Below are 14,702 nucleotides of genomic sequence, written 5' to 3'. Positions count from 1 at the left end.
TCCTCCACTCCAGTGCCTCCAGTGTGGCCTTCAGGGCCCCGGTCTGGCTGTGATGACTGTCTGACACAGCGGACATCTTGTGCTCCAGCCTCCACAGCTGCTCCCGGTACTTCCGTCGGGCGTTCCGGTACAAACCTGTTGCTTTACTGGAATAAAAACCAGTGGTGTAAAGTAACTATAAGTATGTTTACTTGTATAAGTACAATGTTGAGATATGTTTTACTTTACTAGAGTATATTTCCAGTTGTCAGTACTTTTACTTCTACTCCACTACATTTCAGAGGCAAATGTTGTACTTTTATTCCAATACATTATTTTGAAAACTTTAATTACTTTGTAGATTTTGATTATTATTACAAAACATGCATAACCACTTCAGCCATACTGTATAATGTATGCATTTTCGACCACTTGAAAATAGACGATTGTGAGTTTGTAGATCTGCTATTTTAAAAGATTTTAATACATTTGAAAAGTTGTGAAATGGGGCGTTCTGCATAATGAGTACTCTCTACTTTTGGTACATTTTGATACCAATACTCTTGTACTTTTACTCAAATAATTTTTGAATTCCGGACTTTCTTTAACAGCGTATTTCTACATTGCAGTATTGATACTTTTACTGAAGTAAAAAATATGAGTACAGTATTTTCTGGACTATAAGGCGCACCTGACTATAAGGCGCACTGTCAATGAATGGTCTATTTTCAAACTGTTTTCATATATAAGGCGCACCTGACTATAAGGCGCACATAATAGACGCTACCGTTGCTTTATGCATCCAACAGATGGAGCTGTGCTAAAGGGAATGTCAATGTCAATGAATGATCCATATATAAGGCGCACTGGACTATAAGGCGCACTGTAGTTTTTTGAGAAAATTAAAGGCTTTTAAGTGCGCCTTATAGTCCGGAAAATACGGTACTTTTTCCACCACTGATAAAAACACACCTGCGTTACTGAGTTACTCACTTAGCATATTACAGACCTACTGACACCTTGTAGTCTGTCATTCAGTCGGTAGAAAGAGATAGAATGCAATACACTACTACATAATAAAAACGTGTGATGTACCAGTGAGCTTGTACAAGATGCTTTATCTGCTCCTCACTGTCCTTTCTGCGGGAGGCGCTATCAGAGAGTGCCGTGTCCAGTGAGTCACGGACTGTAGATATTCTCCTCTTCAGACCTTGTTCTCTGAGGGGGAGACGACACCAACTAGATAGGTTAGCCACAGTCTGAGTCCACCAGAGAGACGCTTTATGTGTTGTTCATTATTATAACTAGAAGCTGCAGCGTCTAGTCGGCGACCTGGCCAACTCGGAACAATGTAAATAGGGAATGAATGCCCCGCCCTTTAATGCAAACCCCATTATACCTGTTTTCATAGGACCCGTTTTGACCATTTGTCTGCCTGTGTCCATTTATGCCCATATATCGAGATATCTGTATCTGTCTGTCTGTCGGTGTCCATTTTATGTCCATATATGGAGATCACTGCAGTTATAGTTCTGGGTCCATTTTATGCCCATATATGCCCATATATGGAGATATCTGTCTATCTGCGTCCATTTTATGCCCATATATGGAGATCTCTGTATCTGTCTGTCTGTGTCCCTTTTATGCCCGTATATGGAGATCTTTGTGATTCTGCATCCATTGTATGCCCATATATGCCATATATGGAGATATCTGTTTATCTGCGTCCATTTTATGCCCATATATGAGATTTCTGTCGCTTTTTCAAACAGATGGTCAAAACGGGTCCTATGACAACAGGTATAATGGGGTTTGCATTAAAGGGGGAACCGGCACTGTGTCTGCAACACAGTCGGAGGCACAGACAGATACAGAGATCTCCATAATGGGAATAAAGGGACACAGACAAACAGATGGAGGAGGAGACAAACTTAATGCAAACCCCATTATACCTGTTGTCATAGGACCCGTTTTGACCATCTGTTTGCCTGTGTCCATTTATGCCCATATATGGAGATATCTGTATCTGTCTGTCTGCGTCCACTTTATGCCCATATATGGAGATCTTTGACCATCTGTTTGCCTGTGTCCATTTATGCTCATATATGGAGATATCTGTATTTGTCTGTCTGCATCCATTTTATGCCCATAAATGGAGATCTATGCAGACACAGTGCCAGTTCCGGAAAATCCTGATGTCAGACATCAGAATCCGAACCTTTCGTGCTGGTTCCAGAAAATCGTGTATCGGGTCGGGTCGGGTCGAGGCCGAGCACTGCACTACCTGCTGCGGTGGGGAACGCACTTGCCGAATTTGAAATAGGGAATGAATGCCCCACCCTTTAATGCAAACCCCATGAATGCCCCACCCTTTAATGCAAACCCCAATATACCTGTTGTCATAGGACCCGTTTTGACCATCTGTTTGTCTTTGTCCACTTATGCCCATATATGAAGATCTCTGCACACACAGTACCGGTTGCAGAAAACTCTGATGTCAGACTTTATGCCCATATCTGGAGAACGCGCGTGCCGGTGGGAAGAAGGGTTCTCGAGATACGCGGATTACATACATACATACACATTCACAGAGATTTTGTGTTGACTCATGTGGCGTACGTGATGTCAGAGCCTTTTATGAAGTGATGTCACAATGACACGATTTCCTCCGGAACAGCCTGATGTCAACAATCAGCTCCGCATAAGGAGATTCCGAACGTTTCGCGCCGGTTTCGGAAAACCGCGAGTCGGGTCGGGTCGAGGCCCGGCACTGCACTCCGCGCTGCGGCGGGGAACGCGCGTGCCGAATCTGAAGCCGGTGGGACGAACGGTTCTCGAGATACGCGGATTACAAACAAACAGACAGACAGACAGACAGAGATTTGTCGCATTTATAGATAGATGAGGGGGAAACTGTTACAATATTATGCTAGGTTTAAAAAACAAAATAAGTGTTATTATGTTTCCCATTTATATCTCTGGCAATACCTGTTGTATCCAGTACCCGTTGTACCCCATTATTATTATTAATCGCCAGAGGGGTTATCAAAAGCAGAGGGTCTCCATTCAGAAACATTGCCATTTAGAAGATTGACTTCCATTATTCTAAATGGAGGTGTCACCTAAACCTAGGTTACACATCTCCATTCAGAAACATTCGCATCTCCATTCAGAAACATTATTTCTCCATTATTCTAAATCAGGGCTAATCAGCTTAAGATGGCTCAGGGGCCACTCAGCAAAATATCAAAAGTCCAAGGGCTGCAAGCTATAAATGACAGTCCTATTTTGGACGTTTATATAATGATTTTGTAACACACTACATGAGTAGTCTAAAAAATAAGGGAAAACACAGAAACAGACACATCTATAAGGCCAAACTTCATTGAACAAAAATATTGCCATGGAATTATTAATGATGAAAAGTTACAAAACAAGTCTTTAGACGATTTAGACGCTGAATGCTAGCCTAGAGAAATGCTAACCTGCCGCCGATGCTGGTGAATGCTAACCTGGTGAAATGCTATCCTGCCGACGCTGGTGAATGCTAAACTGGTGAATGCTCAGACTCTGTTTCTAAGTGGGGGTGTTTCTGAATGGGGATGTTCTAAGTGGGGATGTTTCTTTTTCTGAATGGGGGTGTTTCTAAGTGGAGAACTGCCCCCAAAGCGGAGGCATGGATCTCCCCCACCTCCACCAGCAAATCCAACCCTGGATACAGTATGTACATTTGCTGCTTTGACAACCCTCAATTAAATAGCTTCCTACGGAAGCAACAAAATTATGTTCACACTGTTTCACAGCACATATCATTCCTTATCCAGCTCTGATTTTTACAAACCAGGGTTAACGCACTTCAAAGACAAGGAGGGGAAAAAAATTGAGGATAAAAAAAAGAGCCCCAATACTAGCTGACACCACAATGCTTTGTGTCTGTTCCAAAACCTATCTGTGTTGTTCACATAGTTCCTCACCTTTGCAAGACCGCCTGGAGCTCTCTGAAAATGGTCCTGTTCCGAGGACCAGGGAGGTTTCCATCATTTACCAGCTTAGCCACATTCTCAGCAACTCTCTGAAACATTCAATTAGGATTAGCTTCAAACGTAAAGAAAGAAAACTATCAATCTATTGCATATGCATTGAACAGCTTAGATATTGCAATGCTTTTTTCTTCAAGTCCTCAAAAGCTATCAAGGAGGCTTGCATACAGTGGCTTTTGAACAGGATAGAACAGAATTCAGATCTATTTACATCATACCAGTCATTGACTGAACATGTCATTGGGAATTTATTGAATGGCGGAATTAAATACACTTGAATTAGTGAGCAGGTGAATCCATTACAGCTTTCACTCAATTCACTCAGAAAAAAAGAGCTAGAAAATGGCACTAAAAGAGGTTGCTAATTGGGACAATCTGAATTTTTAAGCCTTGAGAGAAGTGATGCATGACTAAATATTGGCAAAGTGTGTTTAGTGCACTGGTGCAGACCTAAGTAGATGGGGAGTAATCCTCTGTACTCAATTAATTAACTCAATTTGGAATTTACTGTTTGTTTGCTATTTGAAAATAGTGTGTAAATACATAGACACATGCGCAGAACACAAGTTAAGCACAGGCCTCCTCTCACAGCATCTTACTTTTTAGTTCATTTTAACTACCGGTATGTTGTTTGTAGAATAAAATAGAATCACCCGCACACTTTCTACACAAGACAACTTTTATTTTAAAGGCAACATTTTGGTTCTTCTTCAGGCACGAAGGCGTGATGCCAGAAGAAGGTTCATGACTGAAACATTACCTTTATAATACAAGTTGTCTTTATTCTGCTACTTCATCTGCTATGCTGACACGGTGTGTAAAAGTCTTCAACTATGTGTTGTTTGAAAGTGATACATCCATGTCTATATTGTCTATCTCAGTGGTTCTCAAAGTGGGGTCTGCAGACCCCCATGGGTCCTTGAGGGGGTTCCAGGGGATCCCCAGTAAAATTAGTTGATATAGCAATCAAGGTTAAACCTACAGTATATACATCGGCTATTTGAAAATAGCTGATATACAAGCTTGTAGAAGCTTGTGGAACTGCTATTTTCAAAAGCTCTTGACATTTTTTTTAGGTCCACCGCAGGTCAGACAGCCTAGAAAAGATGGTGTCTCTCAGTTTTGGTTCATAAAGATAGCCTGGTGAAGGTCCAAACAGACCGAAATGTATTTTCTTTTTCAACATTTTAACAACACAAATCTTGTATGGGGGTCCCTGGCACAAAATAACTTCAGATGGTGGTCCGCGGCGGCCAAATGCATATTCATTTGGGGGTCCTTGACATGTAATGACTGAAAAGGCTGCAGAACCACTGGTTTATCCTACCTGTTGTTCAGCCTTGCGGTCCTCCAGCTCCTCCCCCAGGCTCTCTGAGATGAGAGCTCCTGCTGCGTCCTGGGCCTTCTGGGCCATCAGGCTCCAGTCCAGACACCTCCGCTCCTTCTCCGTCAGACGGATCAGACCTCGCAGCTCAGACATCTCCTCCTGCACACAGTGATACACACCATAAACCCATTTATTTCACATGAGCGAACAGTAAGGGCTGAGGTGTGCACATGTTAGCTTCATTTCTCAGCATGTGTAAGGTAATGAATTGTGTGTTAATACGTAGATGATAGAGAGTAAAAACAATTATGTTTTGGAATAAATATAGGAAAGAATATATTTGTCTTTTTTATGCTGGCTCAACTGTAAAGCGTAGATTCGACATAAAAAGATGAGATATGAAAATCTGATTAGTACAGCTCTTTGGTCCTCATTGTAAACTATGTTGTGAATTTGTAGATCAGCTATTTCTTTGAATGTTCACATATTATGACATACACAGATTAGGGACTCTAGTGTTCATCGACCAAGTTTAACTTGATCACTAAAACGTTAAACTGGAAGACGACACTTTATTTTACTTTGTACAAACTGATGAGGTATAGATGTTGAACTTGTAGCTTATCTTGGTGAAAGCTCTCACCCTAACGCTGACGAGCTCATGGAGTAGGGCAGCCCTTTCTCTCTTGGTGTCGTTAGGGTTGGCATCGTCTTTAGCCGCATGTCCTCCCCTTGGCCCAGCCAGGGTGCCGGTGTCAGGGCTCAGCTTGCCCTCTCCCCCGGGACCAGGTTTAGGGAGGCAGACTGCTGCTCTGTCCTCCTGTAAGTGTTCAATTTGCTGGCGGAGAGCAGCCTCTCGTTCCACCAGCTCAGAGCTTCTGTGAGGGGATAAGGATTGAGACTTTTGAAAGAAAATGCAGACTTGTTGGTGTTCAGCATGTATACCGGACAGCAACTCTTTTGAATTATTGAATTATATTGCTTATGTGAGGTCGGAAGATGCATTGTACTGTACTTCTTTAAAAAATGACATTTTAATCCATCAGCCAATAGTTCAGGAGATATACTTCATCAGCCTAATAGTTGGCTACAGTTATGTACTACCTCTGCATTGTGTGACTCTGTGTTTCAATCTCCACACTGCCCCCTGCTGTTAAGAAGGATGTTGACAGTTCTTCCGTTTTTAGGTTCCTGTGCTGAGATGTCGGAATATCTGGCCACTGCCCATCACAGACAGACTCTGTGAATAAGAAACCTCATTGTGATCTTGTGTTTGAATTGTAATTTATGTGTAAATTTGATGTGTGTGTAAGAGAGTGCATTATGTTTGCATGGGCATGTGTTTGCATGGGCTGTGTGTGTGTGTGTGTGTGTGTGTGTGTGTGTGTGTGTGTGTGTGTGTGTGCGTGTGCGCGTGTGCGTGTGTGTGTGTGTGTGTGTGTGCGTGTGTGTGTGTGTGGGTGGGTGAGTGGGTGGGTGGGTGGGTGTGTTGATATCAGGGTGAAAGTCATGTTTATTTTTACACAATCACATACTGTCAGGCAGAAACCTTGTATCTCCATATTTCAACATTTCCTTCCGCCCTACTTCACCATACAAGAGTGTCTCACAAAAATAGCAGATCCGTCCTGTAGATGGTCTATTTTAGCTATCTAGAAAAATTATAAATGAAAGTGAAAGTGGATCTGTGGAATGTGGATGTAATACATTTTGAACAAATGAACATTATTAACAAGAGCGTTGTGACATTGGATCCACTGGAACACAGTTTTTTTTGTTTCCATATTCTGAACAGTTAAGGTTGTTGGACATACAAGGTTTCTAGCGACGATGTGGAATGGCGACACGGTACTGTTATGTGCACAGGCATCCGTGTGGAAGCGTGCTGAATGCTGATGTGAGTGTTGCAAACAGTTGCAGATGGGAGGTATGTAAGCACCTGCCGGGTCTGTCCAGAGGGACAGGCTTTGACGTTTCCTGGCCTCATGTAGTGACAGTAGTTCACTGTACACGTCCTCACACTCCTCACTGTCAATCAAAACCACACAAAGACAAAGCACACTCAACAACCTTGGGAGGTACTTATTTGACGTTCAATTAATTACAAAAGCGACTAGGAGAAATTGTATACAGCATACTATACAGTAAAGTTCTGAGTGTACTTATTTGTAATTGAGAGCTGGAGATGGATGTGTGTGTGTGTGTGTGGATGTGTGTGTGTGTGTGTGTGTGTGTGTGTGTGTGTATGTGTGTGTGTGTGTGTGTGTGTGTGTGTGTGTGTGTGTGTGTGTGTGTGTGTGTGTGTGTGTGTGTGTGTGTGTGCGTGCGTGCGTGCGTGCGTGCGTGCGTGCGTGCGTGCGTGCGTGCATGCGTGCGTGTGTGCGCGCATGTGTGTGTGCGTACCAGTATCTAAGAGCCATCTGAAGGGCTGAGCTGTCTGCTTCGTGTCTGCTCAGGGTCATGCTGATCTGCTCCGATTCTCCCTTCCTTCGCTCCAGAGCCGCGGTCAGACGCTCATTCCTGCTCTTCAGCCTCTCAATACACCTACATGGGGAACGTGGGGGAGTGGGCAGAGGGGGATGCAGGGAATGAAGATTGTAGGGGAAAGCCATCATCCCCACCCGCAGTAATTGCGACCGAAGGTGGCAGTATACCATGAGAAATCAGCTGGCCTTCACCTGATGAAGGCCAGCTGATGGCCGAAACGGTGTCAAATTTTATGTTTTAATTTAATAAACACTGTGGAGCATCAGCTGTTGTGCATATTTCTATTCTTTCTAATCTCATGTCGATCTGAGTCCAGCACCAGCACTTGGAAAGGATGTGCGCATCATCTTGTTCTTTTAACCATTTAACTATAGGGACCTTACGGGTCAATTTTTACACTTTCCGAAAACTCACCTCTGCATTCTTTCCGTCTCACTCTCAAGGTTGACACTGGAGCAGGGGCTGCCCTGGGAGGCAATGCCAGAGGACAGTGAGACATCCTCGCCAACAGACAGAGCTGAGAAGGACCTGCAGGGTCGTCTGAGGAGCAGTGGAGAACCAGGGAAGGGAGGAGAGGCCACGTCTGGACTCAGAGCTCCACCGCTAGAACTACTGGAGGAGCTGTAAGGAGGGGAGAGGCTGCCTGACCTCCATACCTTGTAGAGACCCACCAACTGGAATACAAGAGTAAGGAAAGTGTACTACACTAAATACATTCACATGAATATTCATGAATATACATGATTATTGCCTGTTTTGTTAATGTAGATGCATGTTGAATACTGTCTAGACCAGGGGTTCCCAAACTTTTTTGTCTCAGGGCACCCCATAAAACATTTTTTAATCCGAGGCACCTCTACATTATAATTTTCACTCCCAGCACCTTATATTTATAGCATATCGTCCTTGTCGGGTGGAAACCTTGTATGTCCAAAACCGTTAGTTTTCTATTTATCAATGCGATGCGAGGCGTTGTGTGCTTGTAGATCGGCTGTTTCCACTAGTTTTGTGCGACAGTCTTGTTTGATGAAGCAAGGCTTTGCTTTACCAAAAGACGTACACATTTGAAACTTGGAGATACAAGGTTTCTGCCCGACAGTGACGATATTTTAGTGATTATGTTGCGAGGAAAATGTTGAGATAATAGCCATTTTGCCATTAAAATGTTGCAATTAAAATGATACTAAATATTTTTTCAAGTATCAAATTATCTTGCGGCACCCCTGGACTGCCGTCGCGGCACCCCAGGGTGCCCCGTCACCCACTTTGAAAACCCCTGGTCTAGACTAAGACTTCCTCCTCCATTGTTCAAACACTCGGGACAACGCAGCGTTTCAGTTCGACTGGTCCATGTGCACACTGAGTGCTCTGAGAACACAGCACCTTCACAGCATCATTCCAAACACACTCTATGAATCACACCCAATTTTTCTACAGTCTATGATCACACCACAGTTATATTATAATTCTAATCTTTGTGTTCTGCTAATTATTTGGGGGCAATTGGGGGCCGTCTTTCCCCCAAATAACTTGCTCCCAACCTGCGGCCCCAGCACACAGGTTGTGAATCACTGGTGTAGACTGTAGTGTAGAGGGAACCTATGGCCCTGAGCTGAACCCACCTTCTCCTGCAGTCTGTTCTTCTCCTCCTCCATCTGGTTGACTGTGCTTTGTGTCACCTCCTGCTCCTCCTGTCGGCTCTGCAGAGTGCTTCTGAGAGCGCAGTTGCTCCGGTGCAGAGCCAGGACATCTCTCTGGTACTGCTGGCGCTCCTCGCATGGTAAGCCTGAGGGGTACGTAATGCCAAACTCTCTCTCGATCTCCTCCATTATCTGCAATCGTTATGCAATTTGTTCACTTTTTTATCTAATTTTTCTTTTTTAGTCGTTATGCAAATTGATTCCTCCCCACATACATTTCTGTGTTCTGTGTTGTATCCTACTGGCTCACCTGCCAGTGAAGAGTCCCCACCAGGAAGACGTAGAGCCTTCGCCTTACTCCTCCTGCCTAACACTCCCCACTGACAGGTGCCGCCCCAGCTTGCACTGTAGGAGTACATGCTATGACCAATATCACTCTCCCCGCCCGGCTTCCCTCCCCCAAACACAGGCCAATTGTGTTCACATCGACAAAGCCGGTTGCACTACCGTGGATTTGAACCCACAACCTCCGTGGTGGTGGGCAGGGACTTTGCCACTGTGCCACCCGAGCCACAATTTGTTCAATTTTATCTGGGAAATATGTGAAGGATTTGACTTGGTATGTTGTTCTCTATCTTGACACAAAAACATTTTTTTCTAAAACTGAGATTAAGTATGAATAAACAAGACAAAAGATAGTATTTCAGAGCCGTCCCCATCAACCACTATAACTATAATGATAACTGTAACTATATTGAATATAATATTGTTCACCGTTCTAGTCTAGTATTATTGTGGTGTGGTGTGGTGTAAAACTACATTATTTATAGTTATTTAGTGCTTGGTTTGAACTGCCCTTTAAAGGTTATCATAACGCCTTTGTTGTATGCTGGTGTTTATTGTAGTTATTTTCACAGTGACACCATGGTACAACGAAATATGAATTAGGCTTAAAGGGCCAGTTCACCTCTGGGACAACCAGATCTTATTTTCTTGTTGTTTGGGAAAAGATCAACACAAATTTAAAGTTATACCATGTAACTTTTTTTATAAAACAAATCTTAAAATTGTCCTAACTGTTAAATCGCTAAAGTTTTAGAACCCCCACTCTGTTATTTTCAGCTTCTGAAGCCTTCTCTTTATATGTTTTCTATGAGTTGTGAGGGGGGGAGAATTTCCCGGCAAAATGATGTCATCTCCCACATGATACACTACCGGCCAATCACAGCGCCGATCATACACCACCGGCCAATCACAGCGAGTCTTGCTGTCTCTAAAGGAAGTAGCTTCCCTCAGCAACTGTGTTTACATTGGTGAAGGAATCTTGCTTGCTACTCCCTCAATTCTGGTCTAAAAATGATGGGAGACGGCTCTACGGAATCGTATCGGCAAGGCGGAGGTGCTCGCGACGGCCGCGGTGGTCCGCGGCGACTCCGGCCGAAAAAAGCAATACCGCTACTGACCACTAGTTGAGCAGCTTCCACAGTACAGCTTTAAACGAAACAAAAAGAAAATAAACAAAAATAAAAAATAAAACAATTCACAGGAGGCAGGCAGTTATTTTTTGTGTTCAATCTGTGTTTTGAGATATTTTAGTATTTCAGCATGAATGATGATGCATTTTGCATCATATGAGTCATCATGCTGCATCATATGAAGCAAAATGCATCATCATTCATGCTGAAATACTAAAATATCTCAAAACACAGATTGAACACAAAAAATAACTCAGCATTGTGTTGATTGTGTCCCAAACAACAATAAAATAAGATCTGGTTGTCCCAGAGGTGAACAGGCCCTTTAACTGCAAGTCATATTTAGTATGACATGCTGCTTCTCATACTAATTATAATATTTACAGAATCAAAATGAGTGGGATAGTAGAAGTGTGAAATATTGGTTTCTCACACTTCTCACACTGAAAGACTATAACCCCTTTGGATTTATACTATCCTAAAATACCAACTAACGAAAACTGAAGAAGACTGAAGAATAAACTAAGGCTTTTCAGAAACTAAAACAAACTAAACTAACAAAATGAATTAAAACTAAACTCAAAACTAAAAATAAATAAATAAATAACTAAACAAAATGTTTTAAAATAAATTACAATAACCGTGATGCAATGTGTAATATTTTCCTGACCTGGGTGGCTTGAACCCAGCTCTCCTGAGCAGCCCTGATGTGCTCTGTCCGTTTGTCCTGGTCCGAGGCAGTGAGGGGAACAGCCCAGGTCCTTCTACAACTGATGGAGTTCTCTACTGCAGAAAGTGCCTCCTGGAGTTCTGACCACACACTGCCCCCTAGAGGGTAAACACAGAGATTGTTTATATATTTTTGAGATTTTATTTTGTGTTCAGTTTTGTTATGTTCATTGAGTTCACTTTCATCATACTCCACTTTTAGAGCTAAATTTATTTCGGTTGGGCTCTGTCCAAACTACAATATGACATCATTCAGAAGTTCGGAGGGGGGGGGGGGGGGGGGGTACCGTTATTAATTTGGCTGTTCGGTGCAACCGAGATTTTGTGACACCCCGAACAGAATCTAAAAGTGGAGTATGAATCGGCCCATTCAGTGTACTTAGGAAGAACAGTCCTGGCCACTTAATAAACGATGACTTTATCATAAATGAAGAAACATATGGATAAGATGATATATCATCTTCAGATAAATTGCCTTTGCAATTCCCAGCTTACTTTGGGACAAATTACACTTCTTGAGTTGTTTGCTTGTACTTTTTGCAGCCCAAGAACTGAAACTGAAATAATAAAGGGTGTGTTCTTTTGGAAAGAAAATATTGTGTTTTGCCTAGTCTGGCAGAGGAAAGTATCTCTTCAGCACACTGCCATATATAAGTGTGCAGTGTCCAGTGATTGATGATGTGGTGTGGGTTGAGAACAGATCATGCTGTGAAGTGTGAGCCAACCTCTGCTGGTTACTGGTGGTTCAGATGTGGTACCAGGGGCAGTGTTCCTACCGCTGGCCAACTCATGGGTCAGGAGGTCAGGAACCAGAGGTCTGTCTGGTCCTGGTGGTCTTAGGTCCTCTGATTCACTGGAGAGACAGAGTAGGAGAACATTTCCACAAGTTTGAATAGTTAATAATAATCTTCATTGTCCCCGAGGGTAAATTTGTCTTCACAAGTCTGTTCAACACAAAAAACAACACAAAACCATATAACACAAAACATCACAAGACAGATCATCAGGTCCCCACTATTCACAGAAAAACCATCCTAGCGACGGGGGCGCTTGCTTAGCAGATTGTTTAGTGCAGCGATGGCTGAGGGGACAAAACTCCTGCTAAACCGTACCTAGTTGGGGAATGTTTGCGAACAGCAAATTATTTGATTGGAGTTATACTCCATATAATTTATCGATGAATTAATAATTGAGCTGCAATGTAGAAATTCTGCCATTCAGGACAAATTCACCCTCCACATACCGTCATTCATATGCCTATCAAACATTACTTATAAACACAAAACCACACATCTCATTTCACACTCAGTAATATTACCGTGGCAACTTCAGTCCCCCCATTTTCTTGTTCAATTCAGCAATGATGCTGAGCAGGGTGCCCACCTCAGCCTGACACTGGGCCAGCTCTGCCGGTGAGGGCTCAGGGCTTGCTACAGGTTCAGAGCCCACAGTGTCAAAGTTGATCAAGTCAATTGGGTTCATCACCTCCTCACCACACGCTGACCCAGCATCCAGAGTCTCCAGACCATCACTTCTGACCTGCAGGGCGATAGAGAACCATATAGATTGTTTGGTTCATAGGATAGTGAGATGGGGTTGTTAGACATTCAAGTGGTAACTTTTTGCTACGGTATGGTGTCGAGGAAACATCTTCCATTTTCCTTTTTCATTAGAGCTCCAATCATTCTGTGAATTGTGACTTTTTGTGTGCAAATATTCATGCTCGAGTGTCGGAACTGACAACATTTTACTGGACAATATTTATGCTTACACAAGGAGACTGCTATGCTCATGTGGAGAGTTTATTGTTACTCTTTTAAACAGCTATTGTTCTGAGCAACGGAAGAGGAGGAAGCTCAAACATCCTGTGATCCAACTTCCTGCAGAGAAACCATTTGTGGATCCAATAATGTTTCATGGCGAACTCTCTTTTTTAACCTATTCTGTTACTGTAAGTCTGTATGATAGAAATTAAACAATCATAAAGTAAATATCGTTTTTTAAAGAGTTTGGAATTTAGTAATAGTATAAGGTTTAGTGCAAGAACACGGATTACTAGAATTTTATCTATCTACTTAGATCTGCACTGTTGAGGAACAAGTCACATGAAAATCAAATATGTTCTTTTATACATTTCTAATGTTACTTTTATTACATTCTAGAACACAGGAGACACATCAGAAGTCCCACTCGGCAAACTGGAGAAGAAAAAAGAAACACCTGACAACAACTTACGTCCATGCTTCAGATTACGGTGTGTCGGGAGAAGTGATTCAATGTCTGTCCACTGTCCAGCATTAAGCTTTTGAAGAACTGCTCTTCCTGCCTTGATGTTTTGTATAATTATACGTTCCAACAGCTCCCCTAGTCTGTGTTGTAATACACTTTACCAGGCTGCCAGTGAGGAGAGACTTGTCCTGTCCCCACCTCCCTCCCTCTCTCTCTCTCTCTCTCTCTCTCTCTCTCTCTCTCTCTCTCTCTCTCTCTCTCTCTACTACTACTACTACTGTGCTCTTTAGTAGCACAGTCAGGGCTGTCTTTGTTCTCCTAGTATTTCTGTATCTCCTATCACTGAGATGTTTTTTTTGGCATTGTGGAAACCTCTCCTGTAATCATCCCCACCCATTCCCCTACACTATCTGTTTGGTTTGGTTGGTTTACATGTTCATCCATTGTTTGATCTTTTAACCAATGTTGTAAGTATAACTGCACATAGCCATAGCCTACAGTATCAGTATGACCACCTCTAATGGCAAAATTGTCTATTCCCCTTTAAAACACAGAGTTGATTGAGATTATAGAGACTCCACAACTAGTATTTGATTTTTTTTGTTACTATTAACAAAAATTAACCCTAACCCTAACCCTAACCCTTTTGATTATTATTACAACATACAGTATATATTAACCACTTAAGCCCTAACCTCGCGTCACCAGGCTTTCTACTTCAGCCCTATTTAGCCATTTGAAAATAGCCATTCTTGATATGCTATTTTATTTTCAAAATATATATATTTTTTTACAT

General features: G+C 42.5%; 1 protein-coding gene across 1 annotated transcript in view; it reads right to left on the bottom strand.

The window, feature by feature from the left end:
- The window catches only part of ushbp1 (Usher syndrome 1C binding protein 1), a gene marked incomplete at both ends in the record, with an annotated part of 13,938 nt that extends 20 nt beyond the window's left edge, over positions 1 to 13,918 (bottom strand). The window contains 14 exons of the mRNA XM_080728013.1: positions 1 to 146; positions 1,075 to 1,197; positions 3,954 to 4,051; positions 5,347 to 5,505; positions 5,990 to 6,224; positions 6,451 to 6,586; positions 7,286 to 7,374; positions 7,750 to 7,890; positions 8,248 to 8,507; positions 9,456 to 9,665; positions 11,619 to 11,776; positions 12,403 to 12,530; positions 12,996 to 13,216; positions 13,913 to 13,918. The exon at positions 1 to 146 is cut by the window's left edge and continues 20 nt beyond it. Of these exons, the coding sequence (XP_080584139.1) occupies positions 1 to 146; positions 1,075 to 1,197; positions 3,954 to 4,051; positions 5,347 to 5,505; positions 5,990 to 6,224; positions 6,451 to 6,586; positions 7,286 to 7,374; positions 7,750 to 7,890; positions 8,248 to 8,507; positions 9,456 to 9,665; positions 11,619 to 11,776; positions 12,403 to 12,530; positions 12,996 to 13,216; positions 13,913 to 13,918 (2,110 nt within the window). The remainder of the gene's footprint in view (positions 147 to 1,074; positions 1,198 to 3,953; positions 4,052 to 5,346; positions 5,506 to 5,989; positions 6,225 to 6,450; positions 6,587 to 7,285; positions 7,375 to 7,749; positions 7,891 to 8,247; positions 8,508 to 9,455; positions 9,666 to 11,618; positions 11,777 to 12,402; positions 12,531 to 12,995; positions 13,217 to 13,912) is intronic.
- Between the last annotated feature and the right edge of the window lie 784 nt (positions 13,919 to 14,702).

The sequence above is a fragment of the Nannobrachium achirus genome, assembly GCF_963921795.1.
Source record: "Nannobrachium achirus genome assembly, chromosome: 1".
NCBI lineage: Eukaryota > Metazoa > Chordata > Actinopteri > Myctophiformes > Myctophidae > Nannobrachium > Nannobrachium achirus.
The sequence above is the reverse complement of the archived record's forward strand: the minus strand, read 5'-3'. Positions and strand labels throughout refer to the sequence as shown.